We start from the raw sequence: 22,972 nt of genomic DNA, 5'->3' as shown, positions 1-22,972 counted from the left end.
ATTCATCCATCCATCATCCATCCATCCATCATCCATCTATCCATCCATCATCCATCCATCCATCCATCATCCATCCATCCATCATCCATCCATCCATCATCCATCCATCCATCATCCATCCATCCATCATCCATCCATCCATCCATCCATCCATCTATCCATCCATCATCCATCCATCCATCCATCATCCATCCATCCATCATCCATCCATCCATCCATCCATCATCCATCCATCCATCATCCATCCATCCATCCATCATCCATCCATCCATCCATCCATCCATCTATCCACTGCTCATGGGTCTTCCCAAGGTGTTTCTATTAGTTCTACATCCAGTAGAATGTACCTAGAAACCCTCTAAAATGAGGCACCCTGCTCAGATGAACCACCTCAGCTGATTCCTTTCAATGAAGAGGAGCAGCACCACCTATCTCGCTCCCTCAGGAGGGTGGAGCTCCTCATCTTTCTGGTTGAGGACCATCAGCTCAGAATGAAAGAAGATCATAATGTGCTCAATAACTAGAAACTTCACACTTTTTATTGTTTTCTTAAAGTATGATGAATTAATTCCTCACACTCTAATGTACCATCCAAAAATGTACATATTTTTATTGCTGAACTAATGTTTAACTCATTAATTCTGTTGGTGTCTAAATAAAGAGACCAACAGTGTCATCCAACAGAGAGACAGCCCAATCAAGTCTGGCTCATAATTTGGTCACTAAGACCAAAGGTGCAACACCTTGCTGCTCCTGCTCCTTTTAGTGCTGGAAAAACTGACAAATGCATTAAAATATTGAGCAACATCAGACAGATTAAATGGGATTTAAGTGAAAGAAAGAGGACACTCAGCGCAGTTTGGAGCTCCAAAGCTCGTTGATACTTCAGAGCTGAAACACTGTTCAAGGTTTAAACAGTTTGCAGAAAGTGGGACTTTATCTGACTGAAGCAGCATCTTGATACCTTCAAGGATTTCTCCACAGCCACAGTTTATGTTTCATGATTTTACTGAGATTTCCCCACAGAACGTTCGGCTCAGTGTGATGATGTCCCACTCTAGATTCTGACCGTGGAAAATATTCAGAAACTTTTTGACTTCATGCCCACAGTTTTATCTTCCCATGAACACTTTCTACATCAGAATGTAGGTATTTCTGTCTCCTTTCAGCCATTGTGTCTCCCACAGCTGCAGGACTTACAGTTTCCTGTTAAATCAGCCCAGAGACTCACACCCAGACTCCTTCACTCCCAGTATATTTCAGCCTGGAATTTCTCTTTCCAAACTGGAACTGAATGATCCAGTTTTAACCTTTAACCTTTTAGTGTACACTGCAGAAAACATGCATGTGGCCACCAGGGGGGGTCTCACACTCATCGTTCATCAACCTTTTAGATATTTTTGGATCATTGTTACACACTGTTTAGTTACATGTTGGCCTGTTTGTCTACCTGTTTAATAAAAATAGAGGTGCTGTGGGCTCCCCCTCTTTCTATAAAGGGGAAATCACCATGACAACCATGACTCAGCTTTTTCTGTTTCTTATTATAGTCAGCAGTTCCTTCTTTCTTATATGAATCCAACATGGCTACCACTATTGAGCGTATAAAACTCAAAGGATGGTCTGATCTGGAGGCTTTCAGTAAAACGCTTTGCAGATATCAGCTTTCTGGGCCAAACAGGGAGAGGTTTGAAAATTAAAACAGATCATTACAAATGGTATATTCCCTTAAAGAAGGAAAAGATACAAGTCAGCACATTTGATTCTCAAATATTTACTGATGTTTCAGTCCAGCCTAGATTTTCTTCAGGTCAAAGGTCTTAACAGCAACTATGGCACTCAGCAGAGAGGTTTCAGGTGCAGAGATGTGACAGTCGGCTTTAAAGTTTAAAGCCGACTTTAAAGCCGCCTTTAAAAATGCATCTGTGCTTCTTCCAACCAAATCATGGAAGACAAGTGTCCAACTGGATAAAATAGTGTAGATCCTCTAAACACAAACCTAGACCCACAGAAACAGAAAGAAACGTGGAATGGACAGCTAAATTAAAGATAAGCAGGGTTAAATTCACCTTGATGGGGAAATGTTAGTAGAATACTGTGAAGATCAGGTGTGTGAGCTTTTCTCCAATCATGCATGGCTAGCATTTAAGCTTCCTTCCTTCCTTCCTTCCTAGAAGCACCAGACAGGACGCTCATGCTGGTAGGACTTTCAAAGAGCTGCTACTCTGGCAACCTTCAGATTTTCTTCTGAGATCTTAAAGTTTTGTTCTGTTGTGTGTGCTACTGTGCATCTTCCAATAAACAACCTGTGATCAGCTCCAGGTGAAGAGTTAGACCTGGCAGATGGGACTGGACCTCTATGCAGACCCGGCGCTTGAGGGAATATACATCTCGTCTGATCTGGGAACACCTTGGGACCGTCCAGAATGAGCTGGAGAGGGATGTCCTCTCCTGGACCTTTTATCCCGCTACCTGAGCTCATTTCAGTGAACACAGTAGACGGATGGGTCAGGATTTGGTCCAGAACCGGATCTCCAGCATGTCAGAAAAGAAGAATCCTCGCGACGTTTCATTTATTTGCTAAGAAAAGTCTTTAAAACGTAAAATAAAAACTACGGAACCGAGGCGCTCAGAAACTTTTCACCTGTTCATTGATGACGTCATCTTGTGTCATGTTGAAACTCTCCAATCAGGAGACGTCTGTGTCCGTCTACGTGAGCCTCCTCCTGTGTGCTCAGGTCAGATTAAGCAGAGTCCTACTTTCCTGCCGCGGCCGTGCACGCGCGGCCGTGCACGCGCTGCTGTCGCTGGTGCGTGTTGCTCAGGTGTGCGCGCAGCACTGGTCCTCCTGCAGAGCTGGATCCAGCCAGTACGCTGCTGTTCGGTTCAGCCCAGAATCAATTCAGTGTCCGTCAGAAATAAGGAGCCGCGCGCGCATGCCTGATTCCTCGTGCACGCACGCGGAGTGGAACTGCTTATCTCATCGTTCAGGCGCGTCACGCTCTACGTCACCTGCGCCTAAACAACATCAGCAGGCGACGCGCTATACTGTGACACACATGCGACACGTGCACGCGCCGGATTGACCCTTTACTGAATCCCCGCCGCCGTACACGCGCGCAGGTTTGCGCGCGCCGCTCGAACGGACGGTAAAAGTTACGGAGGCTGACGTCACAGCCTTCAAACGGAACCAAACAGTTCGATTTGCGTGAACGCACCAGGATCCCGCATGTGCGTGTCCGCGACAACGCACTTTGCGTTTCGGTAGGGATCGGGGGGACGGATGGTGGGGGACGGAGGAGGAGGAGGAGGTCCAGCCTGCCAGGCAGCGTGAAAGTTTGTCCGGAACGCAGCGACGTCAGAGGATGAATGTGATCGGAAATAAAGAGGAAATAAAAACACGCTCCTCACCTCCACAAGAATGTCCACCTTGACGCTGCCTGCTCGTCCCGCTCACTTCAACCCGGCCCGTGTGCGCTGGCTGGGGACAGAACACGGAACTGGTCGGCTCGGATCTGCCCCAGTCCGCCCAGCAGTCAGGCAGGCAGGCAGGCAGAGAGCAGCGGTGGGCGGGGAGCCACCAGTCAGGCAGGCAGGGCGAGGAAACTGAAAGCGATTGTGTAACAGAGTGACTGTCGGCCGCAACACACACACACACACACACACATACACACACACACACATACATACACAGAGCTGTATCTGCTGCGAGGAGATGAACCACAGCTTCTTTTTCCTCTGGGTCAGGTTGGTGATGCTCAAAGCAACATTCTGATGATAAAGACAACTAAATAAAAGACCTTCTAACAAACGGTTCCAGTGCAGAAGCATTAAAGCTTATACAGTATTTATTTCTAACGTCTTTATCCATTTTCCTTCCTTTTCCTCTGGATTTTAAACAAAGGTACAACCTGATCAGGAATCGTGTGCAATGTGTTTTGACAGCAGTACTGAGTTCATGAACTTAGATTTGTTTTAACCTGCAGACAATTTCACATTGACCAGAAATATTTTGGGAAAAAAAGGAGTAAAAAGTGGGTCTATCTGATGCTCATAACCCAGGTGTACCTTACTGTGAAACCAGTTAAAGTTTTTAACTGGTGAAGAAAGGTTTAATTATGACTGAATTAGCATTTTGCCCACCCGAGCTGTGGGACTCTGCAGCTCCTCTAGAGTTACCATGGTCCTCTGTGTGCGTCTCTGATTGATGCTCTCCTTGTCCATGCTGTTTGGCTTTGGTGGAGTCCATGATTTGGCCTGTTTGCAGTTGTGCCCTACTTTTCCACATTTTTAAAACCACGCATTATTTTCTCGCCATACATTTATAACATATCGGTTCTGGTCTTTCGGATAAAATTCCAGTAAAACCCAATGAAGTTAGTTGGGACCCAGTTAAGTGACTGAGTTCTATGACTCCCATTGCTCTTTGAGCTGGTGGGGAAGTTTGTCCAGCCCATGATCAGTCTTTCAGGGCTTCCTCATCCAATATTATTTGACAATGATAAAAGTAAAATGTCATCACTTTATCTGTAAAATATGACATCCCAGGGTTACTTCTACATACCTGGTCTCTGTATCATCAAATCTAAAGCTCTGCCTGCTTTCTTGGCAGAACATTTCTGATGTTGGTTGGATCTGCTAGGGCTGGCTCTAGTCACAGCATCCCAGTGAATATTCATGCAGAGGAGGGTACTCGTTGTGGGAACCAGGGTTAGCTTTTGGCAGAACGTGGCTCTGCCCTGAACGATGACGTTCAGGGCACAGGAACAGCCCAGTGTGAATGGGCTAGAAAGAAAACAAGCAGTTTTAAGTCTGAGATCCTGGTTCTGAAACAAGAAAAGGTAAAAACATTCCCCCTGGGTTGGAGGTTGAGTCTCTGCTTCAACTGGAAGAGTTCAGGGACAGTACCTCAGTGTCTTATTCCTGGCAGGTCCCACAGGGAGAAGGCCCTAAAACAGACCCAGAAGTCATTGGAGGAGCTATATATCACTGCTAGCCGGAGAACTAATTGGTGTCCCCATCAAAGGTTGGAGTGTCCCTGGAGAGAGGGAGGTCTGAGTTTCTCTATTGGTACCAGCTTCACTTGATTAGCAGAAGATCAGGTAGATGTATTTAACCTGCCAATTTAAAATGACTTTAAATTATGATATGTCTGGATAAAATGAAGCACCTGCTGTGTTAGAGTTCAGGATTTCTTGTCTTAAATGACCAAAACTGCTTTGTTTATGGTGTTTGCCTTCTGTGATCAACCAGAAAATGGTTCTGGCTGAATAAAGTCATATAAGACATGCCTGTATTTGCTGCTAGATGGTTTCTTGGCCCAGCGCTGACTCTGAAGAGGGGCCACTGGAGGGAAAACATCACCATGTGGGATATGACCCCTTGTTATGGGAAGTGGAATGTGTCGCCTTGGCAACTACTTTCCCACTGTGGGAACTGTAAGATATCCATGACATTGATAATTCTAGAAAAAGGGAAGATTTGCCATTTTATGGGAAGACAACTGATTGAGGTTTCAGCATTATTTCCTTACAAAAACAGAACTCTGTAACTGTGGATAAATATGTACCGTGAATTCTATGATTAAATTTAATTCAAATTCAAAAATACTTTATTAATCCCAAAGAGAAATTAAATGTTATTGTAGCTCATATTATGAAGGTTTCTTCAAAGAGCCGTTGTAGATGCTGATGGCTGTGGGCAGGAAGGATCTCCTGTAGCGCTCCGTCTTACAGCAGATCTGAAGAAGCCTCTGACTGAAGACACTCTGTTGTTGTAGGACAGTCTCATGAAGAGGATGCTCAGGGTTCTCCATAATGTTCTTCATTTTATGAAGAATCCGTCTTTCCAGAATGATCTCCAGAGGTTCCAGAGGAATCCCCAGAACAGAACCAGCCTTTTTTATCAGCTTGTTGAGCTTTTTTAAGTCCCTGGCTCTGATGCTGCTTCCCCAGCAGATGATGGCAGAAGAGATCACACTTTCCACAACAGACTTATAGAAGATATGCAGCATCTTGCTGCAAACACCAAAGGACCTAAGCTTCCTCAGAAGTACAGTCTGCTCTGTCCCTTCTTGTAGATGGCTTCACAGTTGCATCTCCACTCTAGTCTGATGTCCAGGTGAACACCGAGGTATTTATACTCCTCCACCACCTCCACTTCTTCTCCCATGATAGAAATAGTTTTTGACTTATTCCTGTTTCTCTTAAAATCTACAATCATCTCCTTTGTTTTAGTCACGTTCAAAATGAGATGATTGTTTCCACACCATGCCACAAAGTGGTCCACCACCTTCCTATACTCAGCTTCTTGTCCATCTCTGATCCACCCCACGACTGCAGAATCATCCGAGTATTTCTGCAGATGACAGGAGTCTGTCTTGTACTGGAGGTCTGAGGTGTACAGAATGAAAAGGAATGGTGAGAGTACCGTCCCCTGTGGTGCTCCTGTGCTGCTGACTACCTGGTTAGACTCACAACCCTTCAGTCTCACAAACTGTGGTCTGTTTGTCAGGTAGTCTTTGATCCAGGAGATTGTTGAGGCCTCCACCTGAGTCTTCTGGAGTTTCTGACAAAGCAAATCAGGTTGGATTGTATTAAATGTTCTGGAGAAATCAAAGAACATGATCCTCACAGTGCTGCTGGCTTTGTCCAGATGACAGTGGGTTTGTTGAAGCAGATGTTTGATGGCATCTTCAACTCCAACTCCACAGCGATAAACAAACTGAAGGGGGTCCTGATGGTTCATTGTTTGCTTACTCAGGTGGTCCAACAGGAGCATCTCTAGGACCTTCATGGAGTGGGATGTCAGAGCAACAGGTCTATAGTGATTGAGGACATGCCCTGTGTTGGCCAGGTCCTGTGTTGTGTCCACATAGATCCATTCAGACTGGTCTGTGTGAAGAAGCCCTGGTCATTGTCTACATTCTGTCTGGCAAACTTCAGTCTGGAGTTGTCTGGAGTTAGCAAGACCATAGCAAGAGCCAGCTGTAGGTCCTGTGATGGCATTGTAGGGGTTTTTGGAGACTTCTTTTAGCATCTTGTGGTCTGCTTCCAGGGTGAACGTGCTCTGACAGCCGTACATGGCATGCTGGAAGATGTTTTAAATGTTCTCTACTGGTAGACATTTTTCCATACAGTGAAAAGGCCGATTTTAAATTCTTTGAGACTTACAAGATCTTATATTTTTCTGAAGGTTTCAGACAGCTCTTTGGATCTCACCGTGGTGTTTACCTCAACAGTCAGAAGCACCAAGCTAAAGGTCTGAGGTTTAAGCAGAGAAAATCTGCTTCAAAATGCTGAGTAACAATGTTCTAATCATGTGACCCTGGTGTGAAACACCTGCAGGTGCTTTTAGCAAGTATGAATAAATGTGGAGTGTCCTCACCAGAAGTTGCACCAGAAATTGCATCAGTAGAATTTTCCAGTATTGTTAAAAGTGATATTAAGTGTCAGTTATCAATTGATTAATTAGCGACAACTAAAATAATAATTGTTGAGCCTCATGTGAGTCCAAATGTGGCTGAAATCTGATGAGCATTAAGCAACAAGAGGAAGGAAGAATAAGAATAAGAGAAAAACAAGAGAGGGAGTTTAACAGAGAAAATGAGGAGATGGAAGAGAAAAAGCTTGTAATATAATGGGAGAAAGACTGAAGAGTGACGTGACACCAGCACACAAAGATAAGAACAGTGTAGGATAGATGAGAGGAAGAAGTGACAGAAATGATCCAGCTGTGAGATGAAGACAGCAACAGTCTCACCACTCTGTATTTTTATCACTTTATTTAAATCCCACACGACCACGTGCTTAATCTGTTGTGTAATGCGCAAACATAAGCTATATTTATTATTTTTTTCCATGTATTTATATGTTCAGTGCTGGAAAAAGTAATTGCCCCCCTGCAGATTTAACACTCTCACACTTAAATGTTTCAGATCATCAGACAAATTTTTTTATCAGACAAAAATAGCCTGAGTAAATACAAACAGCAGATTTTAAATGATGACTTTATGACGGCTTCTTCATATAATTGGTTGTTCCCCCCTTGGCAACAACAGCTGCCATCAAGTGTTTGGGAAAGTGGCAAGGAGTCATTACACCACTGTGGAGGATTTTTTTGGCCCACTCTGCTTTACAGGATTTTTAAATTCAGCCACGCTGCAGTGGTTCTGGAGATTTAACAACCTGTTTAAGGTCATACTATCAGATTTAAGTCCAGACTTTGACTAGGCCACCCCAAAACCGTTTATTAAATTATATTTTATGGTATTCAGAGGTGCTTCTTCTGGTATACGTCTAATCATCTAATCTGCTGCAACCGAAGAGAGCTAAAGTCTAGATTGGATATTCTCCTGCAGGATTTTCTGACTCATTGTCCAATTAATTACATCAAGTCGTCCAGGTCCTGAAGAAGCGAAGCAGGCCCAGAATATCACGCTGCCTCCACTATGTTTGACTGCAGGTATGATGTTCTTTTCCTGAAATGCTGTGTTAGTTTTACAGCAGATATAACAGAACACGCACCCTCTGGAAAGGTCCACTTTTATCTAATCAGTTTACAGAATATTTTTCCAAAGGTCTTGGGGTTTATCAAGATGTTTTTTTTGTAAATGTGAGACAGGACTTTGTATTCATTCGGATCAGCAGTGGTTCCAGCTTAGAACATTTTTGCCAATCTCTCTGTAATATTGTTAAATCATAACCTCTGACCCTAACTGAGGTCTGTAGAGCTTTAGATGTTGTTCTGGGTTCTCCTGTGACTCATCTATGCCCTTTTGCAGTAATTGTGTTAGACTGGCATCTCCTGGGAAGGTTCTCCACTGTTCCATGTGTTTCCTGTTACTGTTGTTAGCTTGAGTCACAGAGCTGCTGCTGCTGCACTAGTTCTCTTGCAATTGAAGGTTGTAGGCATGATTCCTACTGCCTGCCTAGTGTTTTTGCCCTTGGGCAAGGTGCTTAATTTCAAGTTGCCTATCGATCTGCATACTAGTGTATGAAATGAGCACAGCTGGGTGAAAGAGTCTTCAAATGTAAAAGCCTGTTGATTGGTTGGTATAGAACCCAAACAACACATCTGCTGCCTCTCTGCTGGGTCATCCATCTGCATATCCTCCTTTCCTTCATCCATAAAACCTTTTCTGTGGCCTTCCTCTTTTCCTCCTCACTGACAGCTCCAGATTCATTGTCTTCTGTCCAATGTGTCCACTGCCCTTCCTCTGCAGATGTCAAAACATCTCAGCCTTGGCTTTTTAACCTCAGTGATTGCTTTTGACATTCCTAATTTTTAAGTATTTCCATCTATCTCCTTCCAGGTGAAAAACTGGATGTATCTCCTATCTCAACCTCTACATCTCCTGTCTGAACGTCTCCAGCTTCATCTCCTGTCTGAACGTCTCCAGTTTCATCTCCTGTCTGAACGTCTCCAGCTTCATCTCCTGTCTGAACGTCTCCAGCTCCACTCTGAACGTCTCCAGCTTCATCTCCTGTCTGAACGTCTCCAGTTTCATCTCCTGTCTGAATGTCTCCAGCTTCATCTCCTGTCTGAACGTCTCCAGCTCCACTCTGAACGTCTCCAGCTTCATCTCCTGTCTGAACGTCTCCAGCTTCATCTCCTGTCTGAACGTCTCCAGCTTCATCTCCTGTCTGAATGTCTCCAGCTTCATCTCCTGTCTGAATGTCTCCAGCTTCATCTCCTGTCTGAACGTCTCCAGCTCCACTCTGAATGTCTCCAGCTTCATCTCCTGTCTGAATGTCTCCAGCTTCATCTCCTGTATGAACTTCTCCAGCTTCATCTCCTGTCTGAACGTCTCCAGCTCCAGTCTGAACGTCTCCAGCTCCAGTATGAATGTCTCCAGCTTCATCTCCGATCTGAACGTCTCCAGCTCCACTCTGAATGTCTCCAGCATCAACTCTTGTCTGAACGTCTCCAGCTTCATCTCCGATCTGAACGTCTCCAGCTCCACTCTGAATGTCTCCAGCATCATCTCCAGTCTGAATGTCTCCAGCATCATCTCCTGTCTGAATGTCTCCAGCTTTATCTCCAGTCTGAACGTCTCCAGCTCCACTCTGAATGTCTCCTGCTTCATCTCCTGTCTGAACATCTCCAGCTTCATCTCCTGTCTGAACGTCTCCAGTTCCTGTCTGAACGTCTCCAGCTCCAGTCTGAACGTCTCCAGCTCCAGTCTGAACGTCTCCAGCTCCGATCTGAACGTCTCCAGCTCCACTCTGAATGTCTCCAGCATCATCTCCAGTCTGAATGTCTCCAGCATCATCTCCTGTCTGAACGTCTCCAGCTTCCTCTCCAGTCTGAACGTCTCCAGCTCCACTCTGAATGTCTCCAGCTTCATCTCCTGTCTGAACGTCTCCAGCTTCATCTCCTGTCTGAACGTCTACAGCTCCTGTCTGAACGTCTCCAGCTTCATCTCCTGTCTCAACGTCTCCAGCTCCTGTCTGAACGTCTCCAGCTTCATCTTCTGTCTGAACGTCTCCAGCTCCTGTCTGAACGTCTCCAGCTTCATCTTCTGTCTCAACGTCTCCAGCTCCTGTCTGAACGTCTCCAGCTCCACTCTGAATGTCTCCAGCATCATCTCCAGTCTGAATGTCTCCAGCATCATCTCCTGTCTCAACGTCTCCAGCTCCTGTCTGAACGTCTCCAGCTTCATCTTCTGTCTGAACGTCTCCAGCTTCATCTCCTGTCTGAACGTCTCCAGCTTCATCTCCTGTCTGAACGTCTCCAGCTCCAGTCTGAACGTCTCCAGCTCCACTCTGAATGTCTCCAGCATCATCTCCAGTCTGAACGTCTCCAGCTTCATCTCCTGTCTCAACGTCTCCAGCTCCTGTCTGAACGTCTCCAGCTTCCTCTCCAGTCTGAACGTCTCCAGCTCCACTCTGAATGTCTCCAGCTTCATCTCCTGTCTGAACGTCTCCAGCTTCATCTCCTGTCTGAACGTCTCCAGCTCCAGTCTGAACGTCTCCAGCTCCAGTATGAATGTCTCCAGCATCAACTCCTGTCTGAACGTCTCCAGCTCCAGTCTGAACGTCTCCAGCTCCAGTATGAATGTATCCAGCTTCATCTCCACTCTGAATGTCTCCAGCATCATCTCTGGTCTGAATGTCTCCAGCATCATCTCCTGTCTGAACGTCTCCAGCATCATCTCCTGTCTGAACGTCTCCAGCTTTATCTCCAGTCTGAACGTCTCCAGCTCCACTCTGAATGTCTCCAGCTTCATCTCCTGTCTGAACATCTCCAGCTTCATCTCCTGTCTGAACGTCTCCAGTTCCTGTCTGAACGTCTCCAGCTCCAGTCTGAACGTCTCCAGCTCCAGTCTGAACGTCTCCAGCTTCATCTCCGATCTGAACGTCTCCAGCATCATCTCCAGTCTGAATGTCTCCAGCATCATCTCCAGTCTGAATGTCTCCAGCATCATCTCCTGTCTGAACGTCTCCAGCTTTATCTCCAGTCTGAACGTCTCCAGCTCCACTCTGAATGTCTCCAGCTTCATCTCCTGTCTGAACGTCTCCAGCTTCATCTCCTGTCTGAACGTCTCCAGCTCCTGTCTGAACGTCTCCAGCTTCATCTCCTGTCTCAACGTCTCCAGCTCCTGTCTGAACGTCTCCAGCTTCATCTCCTGTCTGAACGTCTCCAGCTCCTGTCTGAACGTCTCCAGCTTCATCTTCTGTCTGAACGTCTCCAGCTTCATCTTCTGTCTGAACGTCTCCAGCTTCATCTCCTGTCTGAACGTCTCCAGCTCCAGTCTGAACGTCTCCAGCTCCTGTCTGAATGTCTCCAGCTTCATCTTCTGTTTGAACGTCTCCAGCTCCACTCTGAATGTCTCCAGCTTCATCTCCTGTCTGAACGTCTCCAGCTCCACTCTGAATGTCTCCAGCATCAACTCTTGTCTGAACGTCTCCAGCATCATCTCCTGTCTGAACGTCTCCAGCTTTATCTCCAGTCTGAACGTCTCCAGCTCCACTCTGAATGTCTCCAGCATCATCTCCTGTCTGAACGTCTCCAGCTTCATCTCCTGTCTGAACGTCTCCAGCTCCACTCTGAATGTCTCCAGCATCATCTCCTGGCTGAACGTCTCCAGCTTCATCTCCTGTCTGAACGTCTCCAGCTCCACTCTGAATGTCTCCAGCTTCATCTCCTGTCTGAACGTCTCCAGCTTCATCTCCTGTCTGAACGTCTCCAGCTCCACTCTGAATGTCTTCAGCTTCATCTCCTGTCTGAACTTCTCCAGCTTCATCTCCTGTCTGAACGTCTCCAGCTTTAACTCCAGTCTGAACGTCTCCAGCTCCACTCTGAATGTCTCCAGCTTCATCTCCACTCTGAACGTCTCCAGCTCCAGTATGAATGTCTCCAGCATCAACTCCTGTCCTCCTCAAGCTTTCTTCTCTGCACATCTGATCCACAATGGTCTCCCCGCTCTTTAAACTCTTCCATCTTTTCATCTCTTGTCCTTTAGTCTTGCGTTCTTCTCATTCCCCCTTCATTTTGAACCTTTTGACAGTTTTCTTCCCTTTGCTGCCTCCTCTTTGCATCATAATTTCTGGTTTCCAGTTGACGGTCCGTCTGACTCATCCTCACTTTCACATCAAATGGTCCATTTTATCTGTCTATGAGTTTCATGCTGAGAGAAGTTTTTTCACTTTTACAAGTAATACCATTCATTATGAGTCATGCAGCTTTGTACCTAATTTGCATTATTCAGTTCTGACCTCCTAATTAGCATCGTCCCAAAGTTCAGGATGAAGGCCAGTCCCTCCTAATGAAGCGAGGAGCAGCTGAATAGCAGCTGAGGCACTTCAAATACCAAACTGGGATCATTTTCAGGGTGTGATGGGCACCAGTGCATAAACTCCTTCAACGCTGCAGTAGCTCGGACTGGAGAAGCATTCACCATGAAAACATGCAGGCTACTTTAAGGTCCACTGGATTAGCACGGAAACAAGCTTAGAAAAATATATTCTTCACATCGTCCATGATTTTGGGTTTGCTAACCTTCCCACGGCGTTGTGTAGTTTTACACATTGACCTTCGGTAGACATAAATCCCACACTGTTTATAAAATTTGCAAAAAGATGAAAAACACATGGACATAATAACATTTTGGGTAAAACAATGAGGAACACTGCTCAGCTGCTCGTTTTTAACTGTGGAGCTCCAACTTTACAGCAGAAGTATGATTGAAAGTCCAAACACCTGGCAGAAAGTTGAACTGGCTTTTTGATACCTTCTCTATTTTTAGAAATCTTTTTGGTTTAAACTAATTTTCATGGCATCAGTTTCATCTCCAAGCTTCTACACCGAACCAAAGGTAAATGTAGGTGTTTCTGCTTGCACTGCTGACGGATGTACAGTTTTTAGTTAAATCGGCCCAGTCTGCAGAGCAGGCTCATCCCATTATACTTCAGCCTCTGAAGATCATTGTGCAATGAATAATTCTTCATTAAATGAAGAACAGCTCTCTGAAGAAACCTGCAGAATATGAGCTACAGCAACATTTAATTTACCTTTGGGATGAATAAAGGATTTTTGAATTGAATACTACTGAAGGGCTAAACAGTGGCGCTGTTGGTAGCACTGATGCCCAGCAAGAAGGTCCTGGGTTCGAATCCCAGTCTTTCTACATGGAGTTTGCATGTTTTCTCCACGCAGGAGATAGGCACGAGTTCCCCTGTGATCCTATACAGAAGAAGCAGGTATAGAAAATGGATGAATTGAGTTCAATTGAACAAGCACCTGGAGAAACAGCTGACCATCCTCAGCGTTGTTCGGTTGTGTCACATGAGAAGCCTTTTCCTCCACCAGCGTGTCGCTCTGTGGTCATCATCGCTACAAGCTGTCGTCTCCTGTCTTTAAACTTGAACCCAGGGATCAGCGCTGATCTGAGCTACTGTTTCTGCTCTTGAGGAACCTCTTCTCTCTACATGGCCTGTGTGGCTGCACCAGCTCCACCCGTCTGTCATGAACAGTTGGCATCTTTATGTACATATCCAAGAGCACACACACCATGGAGGAGGCATGCGTACCATGCATGTAAGTATGTGACACGGGACTGTTGTTCTGTGTTTGTTGAAGCTTCAACTTGTCTTCACAGCAGGCAGGCAGGCAGGCAGGCAGGCAGGCAGGCAGGCAGGCAGGCAGGCAGGCAGGCAGGCAGGCAGGCAGGCAGGCAGGCAGGCAGGCAGGCAGGCAGGCAGGCAGGCAGGCAGGCAGGCAGGCAGGCAGGCAGGCAGGCAGGCAGGCAGGCATTAATTAAAATCATATCATTTATTCAGGTCCTTTCAGGGAACCAAACAGCACTTCATTCTGGATGAAGTAAAACAACAGAAAGTCAACACAGAACATCACACATCATCATTTATTAAACAAAGACAAAGATAAAATGGAAAAAGCTGCGCAAAAACTAAGTACACCCTTGCAGCTTTCATAGGATTTGAAAGGGAAAGTATAGCAGCCAGGTTCTGCTGATTAGATGAACTGATTATCTGATCATCATCGATAAAAGCAGGAGTTTTGTCATTTTGCAGTGCAGGAGCGTACAGGTGTGTATGAACTCAATGCCAAGAGAGAAAGACATCAGCAATGAGCTCAGTGAAGCAACTGTTGCTGCCCATTAATCTGAGAGAAGACTGGCCAGGTGGCTGAAGGTTGAAAGAGAAACCTCTTCTCTCTACGAACAGGATGGCAGCAGGACCTAAGGTTGGCTAAGATGCATCTGAATGAAGAACAAGACTTCTGGAAAAACGTTCTGTGGACAGATAAGATCAAAGTGGAGAGGTTTGGCAACAACCATGTTTGGAGAGAACCAAACACCGCATGCCAAGTGTCAAGCACGGTGGTGGGTGGTTGGTGATCTGGGCTTCTGTGCGGAACTTTATAAAAATATTGTCTCTTTAAAACTTGAGTATGAAAATGTTAATTAATAACTGTTTCTTTTTAAAAACATAGTTTGGACAAATATCAGCCTGCCTCTGATACAGTCGTCTTCAAAAAAAATGAGAAAATCACTGAAATGTAAAATTTATTTCACTCAGTGAGTAATTCCACCCAGACTGATGTTTTCAAGCCTTTATTTCTGTTAATTGTGATGATTTTCCGCTTCCAACCAATGGAAACATGACATTTAATATTTCATCAGACCAATAAACAACATTTTAATACAGAATTTGTCCTAATGAGAAGTTTGTTCATTACCTGCTTATAGGTTATTTTTATAAGGTACTGAGAAAATGAGCCTAATTTGAATTAAAATTCTAATGTATTAAATATAACTGTGTAAATGTTAGTATTAGAGATCATTTAAATTGAGACAGTTGTATCCGAAGCCATTTAAACTGATGTGTGATGATTTACCTTTAACCTTCCTCTTTGACAGAGCTGCAGCTCCTTCAGACACCTGGATGGAGGCTTTGTGATGCTGTGAGTTACAACCGGATGGTCCTCTGTGAGACGGATTATCTTCTTACAATGACACCCTCATAAACAGTTCTGAGGCCCTTCATCCAATCCCACAGATGGAGCCCCTTCCTCCCAACCTGGCGGCCGAACGAGGATTCTGGGTGAGAGGAGGATTTATGCTACTAATAATAGAGTAAACTAGATTTATTTCCAGGGAGTGATTCTGCGGGGGCCTATTTATAATTACAGAATCCAATGATACATCCCTCAGGGTTTATCGCCTGACCCAACTACCGGTACGCAGCTGACCGAGCTGCTGTGTGAAGATAATGCCATCGTCCCTGTTGGACTGATGACAGATCCTTCAGGAGGATATGAGGTGTGTGTTTGAGAGAAGGGAGTGGCGCTAAGATAAGTCACACTGGATGAGATTTTGATCGACGCCCTCGTTCCTGTTTAGTTTTCTGCAGCTGAAACGATGATAACAGCTGATAAAGCTGTGGAGCTGTCAGCAGAACCATCACACACCTCATCACCACACAGAAATAACTGGATTGTTGTTGTCCATTTATATGCCTGTTTACAGCTTCTGCACAGATCGGCCACAACATTAAGACCGCTGACTGATGCAATGAATGGTTTCAGTTAACCCAGTGTCCTGTAGGGAAGTCTGAATAATGTGGTTTCAACTACGAACGAAAAGACAAATTTCTGAAACATGACATTACCAGAATATGCAGGAAAAATAACACCAGAGAAGCTGCTCCAGATGCTTTATGGTCAGGTTCCTTAGCCTTCTTGAGAAAGGTTTACTGTAGGACAATGGACCCCAGCTCTGGTCCTCGGGGTCTCTCCTGGATGTTTTGAATGTTTTAACTCAGCCCACCTCTCACTCAGATGGAAATGCCAGGAACAGATTTTTGCATCACCTGTTGGCAAGCCGAGGAGCAGGCAACTCAACCAGCTCCTTGTGGGTAAGCACCTGGTCCACTGCTTCAGATCCAGGATGATATCCCCACTGCTCCTAATGAATCAGAATCAATCAGTGCCTCCTTTCTAACATCCTATAGTAAACCTGCCAGGAGACGCTGAGAAGTTTGACCTCTCAGTAGTTGGAGAACTGGGCCCACCACTCTGGATGGAGAAGCTCAAACGGTCAAACTTTGACTGCAGAAACCTTTTCCAGGAGGAAGGGTAGTTTTCTGGGACCATTATTACCTCCATGCATTTCCATTGGATTGGGTGTGGGATGGGATGGTGTAAGGTGTGATCGTTTGGAACTTCCCCTGACTTTACAGAGAAAGGAGACAAGTCATAACTTAGATTGAAGGTGGTTCCAAATTAATCCTAACGGACCTGGGTCAAGAAGAAAGTACACTGACACCTTTTCTGCTGAAACTTTCACATTTGTGAAGAACAACGTGACTCAGAAGCTTAATATTAGCCCAACATGTCTGTGGTCATTCCTTGAAGGCCTCAACTGGTTTTAAATCATTAAGTGATCATTACTGCACTGAACCTTCCATCATTCCTGACATTCTGGCCTCAGATTGGTGAACGATGAGCTCAGCCAGACATCCCGTACACCAGGAGTTGTTGTCGGTGTGTCTCATGCATCCTTGTTTGATGCGTAATGTGCATCTTGACCATATTTACCAGCTGGAGAGAAAGGCATCCGACACGAGGGGAACGTTGCGCTGACTGACAGCCTGATGACATCCATATGTGACTGACTCAGAGGAGATGTTTGGAAGAACGACTATTTATTTCTCCACCATCATGAACCTGTCTCCTCAAAGTGACATCACTGCATTTCTCACTCAGCATGACAGGGATTAGGAGAGATGGATCACTCTGTTTAACATTTAATTTAAAAACATGAAGCTTTGCATGAGCCTCCTCTGTAAAATATGGCTGCAGGTCTGTTTAGGAAATTTAACTTCTAGTTTCTACCTGTAGATTTTATGGAATGATGCTGAGTTTCTTACATTTTTAATTAGCAGCTTCTTTACAAGCAAATGTTTGGTTTTCCTGTTAGACCGGTTTTCCTCAGTTCATTTGCGTCAAACAACAAACAAGTTGTGTTTTAGGGACATAATACACGTTTTTATTAATAGAACTTTATTTAGATAACTCCTTGTTTTACATGGATACAACAACACAAAAAGGATTTCTATTAATAGTGACTCACATCACAGGTGTTGGACAGAATTATACTGTACTATCAGAGATAAAAAATCAGACGGGACAGCCCACTCTGATTCTAATTCCCCACATCCAAATCCTCTTATGGATCTCTGCCTCTCAGCCTGAGCTACATCAGGCTTCATGGTGAATAAAAATAGAATCATTTACTCTTAAACGCAACTTTGAGTTCATGGAAGAGACATAATAATAATGAATAATACGATTTTCTTGTAAAATCCTATATTGAAAGTAAAAACTACATTAAAATAAAATACATTTTCTTGTAACTTTGAATACAAACAAAAGTCAAAAAACAATTTCTCTCAAAATGAGCTATAAACTCCAAAAGGATTTATTAATATAAAATAAAGCCAAAAATATAAAATATAAAATACAATAAATTGAAATAAAATAAAAGTTTCTTGTAACTTGAAATGAAATAAAATGTTTTTCCCCTAAAAAGTTAGATACAAAAGTCAAATGAATCCAGTAAAACATAATCATATAAAATGCACTAGGAAACTGATTAAAAAGGTTTACATTAAGGTTTAAATTGGAAATAAATTTTCACATAAAACCAAAATAAAATGTAGAAAAAATGAGCTTTTACCTTGGTAATGAGCTCTATAATCGGAGTGAAACCTCTTCTCTATTTTCTATCTTTGCATGTTGACACACTGATGCCCAAACTGGGCAGGACCGGGCTCTGGAGAAGCTGGCAGCGCTGCAGGCTGCAGCAGAATATGAGGACGGTAACACGACCCGAACCATTTTTTATGTCTGCAGACGTTTGGCAGGATATATAAGAGCCAGAGGCTGCAGAGGAGTCGGACACAGAGGGACAAAGGACACCAGTGGACCTAAACCTGCTTCAGAATGGGACTGCTGAGTGTGGAAGAGCTGGTAAATTCTGCTAAATGAACTGGGAATGATGGCGTATAGGATTAGAGAGTTCAACTATTTAAATATCTAATTAAAAATCAGCTGTAGTTGCATCCTTAGCATAGATGATACGGATATATGGTCATATGTTTTACTTTATTTTACTCCCTAAATTAAATACTTGTATGTATCTTCTGGACATATTAATAAAAGATGCAGCTATTTAAAATTAATATTTTCCAGATATTCATTTAAAAATCAAAAGTCAAGACAAATCCCCTCCATAAGAATGGGATTTGTGTGTTTCAACATAATGACTCATTCCTCCAGGTGACCGGTAAGAGGTCAGAGGGCAAAGAAGCGAGCGACTTCCAGGGCGGTGAGTACGAGGCGGCCGTCAATCAGGAGAAGCAGGATGACCGCCGGTCGCTCCAGGAGCTGCCAGGAGGAGACGGAGCTTCAGGGGAGGCTGACAGTGGGAGCGAGCAGGAGGAGGTCAGCGTGGCGGCTCTGAATGTGAGTTTAACAGCTGCTTCAGTCTCCTCTGCTGGGTCATCCAGAACCAGGAGCCTCCTTCACAAACTAAACGTTTTTAACATCAGGGAAAAGCTTTGTTTCCTCACTGCTTCAGTCACCACCTTGGCTTTATAAAAACAACAATTATCATCAGCAGATTTACAAACTATTGAATATCTTTAAACCAGTTTCTGACTTTTGTTCAACCGCAGGAAGAAAGTCATTTAAATCTCACTGAAATAAATTAACTTGTAATGTCACATCTAGAGGAAAAACTCTCTCTGATAAAATGTAATATTAGATTAAGTATTATTCAACTTGCATGTGTTCATTTTGTATGAATGAAGATGTTATTATTGTAATAAGCGTCTTAATTTACTATTCAGGCCCTGAAGTTAAACTGGAACAAAGTTGAATCTCCGCTTTGGAGGGTGCTGCCCCCTGGAGGTGTCCAAGCTCATAACAAGGTCCTATTTATAGAAAGGCTGTTCTCTAAATTCAGTTAATTAATTGCTAGGCGATAAAGTTAATACAATCATCTTTAGAACAAAGTATTTGCAGTTAAATATTGATTTAAAACACATTATCTGCATAGAATTCATATTTATTTATGAATAAAAGGCTGCTAAACATAATACACTCCCTAATTTCCCTTAAGGTTACTTTCCTGGACCTTCCAGGATGTTCTTAGGAACTGATCTGTATTTTTTAGGTGACTTGTCACCTGGTACCTTCAGGATACTTTCTCTGAGCTTACAGGACACTTTATGGTCCTTTCTCTGTACTTTACAGCAACTTAAAGGGTTTCTGTGACACACAGGTTACCTTTCTGGAACTTCGATTCTTGTTGGAGCTCAAAGGTTTCTTTTCAGATCTTACAGATTACAATACTTACAGGGAACTTTCTGAAAACTTGCAGGGTGCTTTTAAGAAAGTACAGGTTAAGGTATCATGTAAGTTCAACAACTGTGTATTAGACACAGCGGTTTCATCTGGATTTTGAGTAAAGATGGTTTTGGTCTCTGCTCCGTCAGACTGATAAAAGCGGGAGGCTGAAGCTGGAGACCGTGGATGATCTGTTCAACATCCTGCAGCTGAGGAAGAGGAGGAAGGAGAGGAAGTCTTCTATCTACAAGAAAACTGAACCAGAACCAGAAACAGTGGTAGGACATCATGAGCCTTCAGTTTTTATATGAACAACTTTCACTGACCAAGTTTTTGTCATTTCTGAGCTGTTTAAATTGACCTGGAATTGATCTAATCAGACTGAACTGGGTTGTTGTAACCTGAACCAGAACCTAAACTGTCTCCTTGTGATGATGACTCATGTTAGTTACTGCGGACTAATAGGTTCCAAAGAGTCCATTAAGCTGTTGGAACCAGTTTGTCCTGTAGAAAGGTTCTGGAGTGGACTGGTTACATCACACTCCATCTGCAGCAGATTAATGCTCCTTTAGTTAAAACTCTGTGGTGTTGCATTTTTCAGCCAGAGACGGTGGATGAGCTGCTGTTTCTGACAGCAGTCATGGAGAACAAACTTCCTGTGGTGGAGAAGTACCTGACAGAAGGAGGAAACCCCAACGCAGCCGATAATGTGAGACAGGAACTCATGAAAACCACGAGAACGTATAGAATATAATTCATAGAGTTTATGAATAAATTGCAGGAATATTTTCTCCAGTTTCAGAGAACAGCTCTGCACAAAGCCTCCTTTAAAGGACACGTTGAGGTGATGAGGAGACTTCTGGAGGCCGGAGCTGCCATCGAGCAGAAAGACAAGGTCTAACTCTCTACTCTTCTTCTTATGTATCTCACACACACTGCACACACGGTCTGACACTAAGGTGTGTGTTGGTGTTCCAGCTGGAGGCCACAGCTGTCCACTGGGCCTGCAGGGGAGGCTGCCTGCCAGCCCTGCAGCTTCTCCTCGACCAGGGAGCCAAGATCACCAGCAGAGACAAGGTTGGTGCTCATGCTGAAGGTTGCAGCTTCTGTCTTTGCCTCAGTCTTGTGGTGATGCACAGTATTGCTCATACAGATTTGCCTGTTGTAGAGATTTCAGGACATAGAGCTGATCTTTCTCTCCTGATCTTCTCAGCTTCAGAGCACTCCTCTTCACGTCGCTGTGAGGACCGGACACTGCGAGTGCGCCGAGCATCTCATCCACTGTGGGGCAGACGTCAACGCCAAAGACAGAGTAAGCATTTTTTAGGCACATGAAACAATTTGTATAAGCCCAGCAGGACCCAGTTTGCCCTTAAAAGCTGCAGATTGGGTCTCATTCTGGTATTCAGCTACATAATGGGTCTAATTGTTCCTCTCCCACTGAAGGACGGAGACACTGTGATGCACGACGCTGTGAGGATAAACCGATTCAAGATGATGAAACTGCTGATGATGTACGGGGCCAGCCTCAGCACAAAGAACTGCGTAGGTCCAATCCGCATGGCAGTCCACTGGACTCCAGGAAACATCCTGGTGGTTCTGACCGTTGCAAGTACATCTAGAAAAAGATTGGTGAAGAAAAGAGAACAAATGATCTTAGACTTTTAAAATGAATCTGATGAGACACATTTTTGTTTTATTTATTTATTTTACCAAGTAAATTGGTTGGGAACCTGTTCACATTAACAAATATCACCTGGCCAAAATTATACAAAAATAAGTTAATAATAAAGAGATAAATAAATAAATAAAACTGGCGGCCTGTCCAGAGTGGACCTCGCCTCTCGCCTGTAGACTGCTAGACATAGGCTCCAGCTCCCCTGGAAGCTCCCTGTATGGAAGAAGCATCTTTCAGTTCATAAAGGACACTTGAGCGAATTATTAATGGTTCCTTCTAGAGGTTCTAGTGAGGACATTAAAACCAAATGTCCCATTTAAACCAAGCAGAGCAGGGACTTCACATGGAGCTTTTAGGTCAGTTTAGGAGTGTCGTGTTGGGCCTTTTTCCTGTCTTTTGCATAGAAACTTCTCTGGATGCTCCTTCCCAGTATTCTTTCACAGTCTTGTTTGCCTCTTCTCTGCAGGATGGAAAAACACCTTTGGAGACGCTGTATTCATGGCAGAATGGAGCCAAGAGCCTCCTGTGCAACTTCAACGAGGAGAAGCCCTGATCTTTCGACTATCTGTAGAAAACAAAGGAGGACTCGTCTGAAGATATTTGCCTCCAAATAACCTCCTTTTGGTTCAGGAATCTGAAGGGCCAACCCATCAGACCATTTTATGAACTAAATTCTGAAGACTGAGTTAGTATAAGTCCGATCTCAATCAGGACCTTTCATCAACAATGTGAAGTCCAATCAGGAGGTATTTTTAGCTCTGATAGGTTCAGTGTCAGCTGGACGTTGCTGGTCAGTGTCTCAGCTGACAGTTGAAATAGGATTTTTTCTTTATTTGAATTTTAAGCTGAATTGAATTCAGTGACGATGCACCGATAAGGTGATTAATTTATTGATGATGAATAAGACTTATTTATTGTCAGATGTGATGTGTTTGATTTAATTCTGACACAGAGGGGCTGATTGTGTTGTGTTGATGTGGACCTGAAGCAGATTTTCTGCGGGTGTGCAGTTTAAGAGAAATTAGCAGGAACAAAGTAAGTTTTATTTTCAGGTTGGACAGAATCTCTTCAGCAATCCCTTCTAGATGATCTACAGATGTGAATGCTGCAAAGTAAAGCTGTCCTGCTCCTTTTTAGCCTTCAACTAAGGACAACTTGTGCTATATCTGTCCAAACCTTCTCAAAAGTTCTCCCAGCAAGTGTCCTGCTGTGTTTTCCAGGAGGATATTGTGATGCACATAAAGACCCATATAAGCAGAGAGTGACAGAGCTGGAACGTTGCTGATGGCACAGAGGAAGTATGACAAGAATTCTAGTTGTTCAAACATATGTATGCATTTTCTAAGATGTTGGTTTTTATTTATTTATTGATTGAAATATAAATAATTAATAAAACTGCCTTTGATTTGAATTTCTTTA

The 22,972-nt window shown here is 43.9% G+C and overlaps 3 protein-coding genes across 6 annotated transcripts in view; 1 reads left to right on the top strand and 2 right to left on the bottom strand.

Moving 5' to 3' along the window:
• The window catches only part of LOC124858917 (polycomb group RING finger protein 5-A-like), a 27,603-nt gene extending 23,826 nt beyond the window's left edge, over positions 1 to 3,777 (bottom strand). Inside the window, exon 1 of one of the 3 annotated variants that reach the window (XM_047351254.1) lies at positions 3,412 to 3,777. The gene's annotated coding sequence lies outside the window, so the exon portion shown is untranslated. Of the gene's footprint in view, positions 1 to 2,069; positions 2,286 to 2,306; positions 2,626 to 3,411 lie in introns of those variants that run through there. The other 2 variants (XM_047351256.1, XM_047351255.1) reach the window with 2 other exon arrangements.
• Positions 3,778 to 10,390: 6,613 nt separating this feature from the next.
• Positions 10,391 to 14,024, bottom strand: LOC124859053 (trichohyalin-like). The gene has a single exon (XM_047351528.1). The coding sequence runs from the start codon at positions 12,365 to 12,367 to the stop codon at positions 10,391 to 10,393; it is 1,977 nt and encodes a 658-aa protein (XP_047207484.1). The 5' UTR covers positions 12,368 to 14,024.
• A 4,112-nt stretch (positions 14,025 to 18,136) lies between these two features.
• On the top strand, positions 18,137 to 22,964 carry ankrd1a (ankyrin repeat domain 1a (cardiac muscle)). Of its 2 annotated transcripts, none has more exons than XM_047351247.1 (9): positions 18,137 to 18,495; positions 18,805 to 18,990; positions 20,025 to 20,153; positions 20,477 to 20,584; positions 20,657 to 20,770; positions 20,854 to 20,952; positions 21,089 to 21,187; positions 21,322 to 21,420; positions 22,020 to 22,964. In XM_047351247.1, exons 1-9 carry the CDS (start codon positions 18,469 to 18,471, stop codon positions 22,104 to 22,106), a joined length of 948 nt encoding a protein of 315 aa, XP_047207203.1. In that variant the 5' UTR covers positions 18,137 to 18,468; the 3' UTR covers positions 22,107 to 22,964. The 2 variants fall into 2 exon arrangements, with proteins under 2 accessions (XP_047207203.1, XP_047207204.1); XM_047351248.1 differs by having other exon boundaries at positions 18,170 to 18,495; positions 20,672 to 20,770.
• Positions 22,965 to 22,972: the final 8 nt, after the last annotated feature.

The sequence above is a fragment of the Girardinichthys multiradiatus genome, chromosome 22, assembly GCF_021462225.1.
Source record: "Girardinichthys multiradiatus isolate DD_20200921_A chromosome 22, DD_fGirMul_XY1, whole genome shotgun sequence".
In the NCBI taxonomy this organism is placed as follows: domain Eukaryota; kingdom Metazoa; phylum Chordata; class Actinopteri; order Cyprinodontiformes; family Goodeidae; genus Girardinichthys; species Girardinichthys multiradiatus.
The sequence above is the reverse complement of the archived record's forward strand: the minus strand, read 5'-3'. Positions and strand labels throughout refer to the sequence as shown.

What these genes read in the sequence shown, in the direction of transcription:
- LOC124859053 (XM_047351528.1), bottom strand. Translation starts at nt 12,367, where the DNA reads ATGCTGGAGACATTCATACTGGAGCTGGAGACGTTCAGAGTGGAGATG.
- ankrd1a (XM_047351247.1), top strand. Translation starts at nt 18,469, where the DNA reads ATGGGACTGCTGAGTGTGGAAGAGCTG. An exon ending in AACCAGAACCAGAAACAGTG is followed by an intron (nt 20,154 to 20,476) that starts GTAGGACATCAT and finishes TGCATTTTTCAG; the next exon opens with CCAGAGACGGTGGATGAGCT. An exon ending in ACGTCAACGCCAAAGACAGA is followed by an intron (nt 21,188 to 21,321) that starts GTAAGCATTTTT and finishes CTCCCACTGAAG; the next exon opens with GACGGAGACACTGTGATGCA.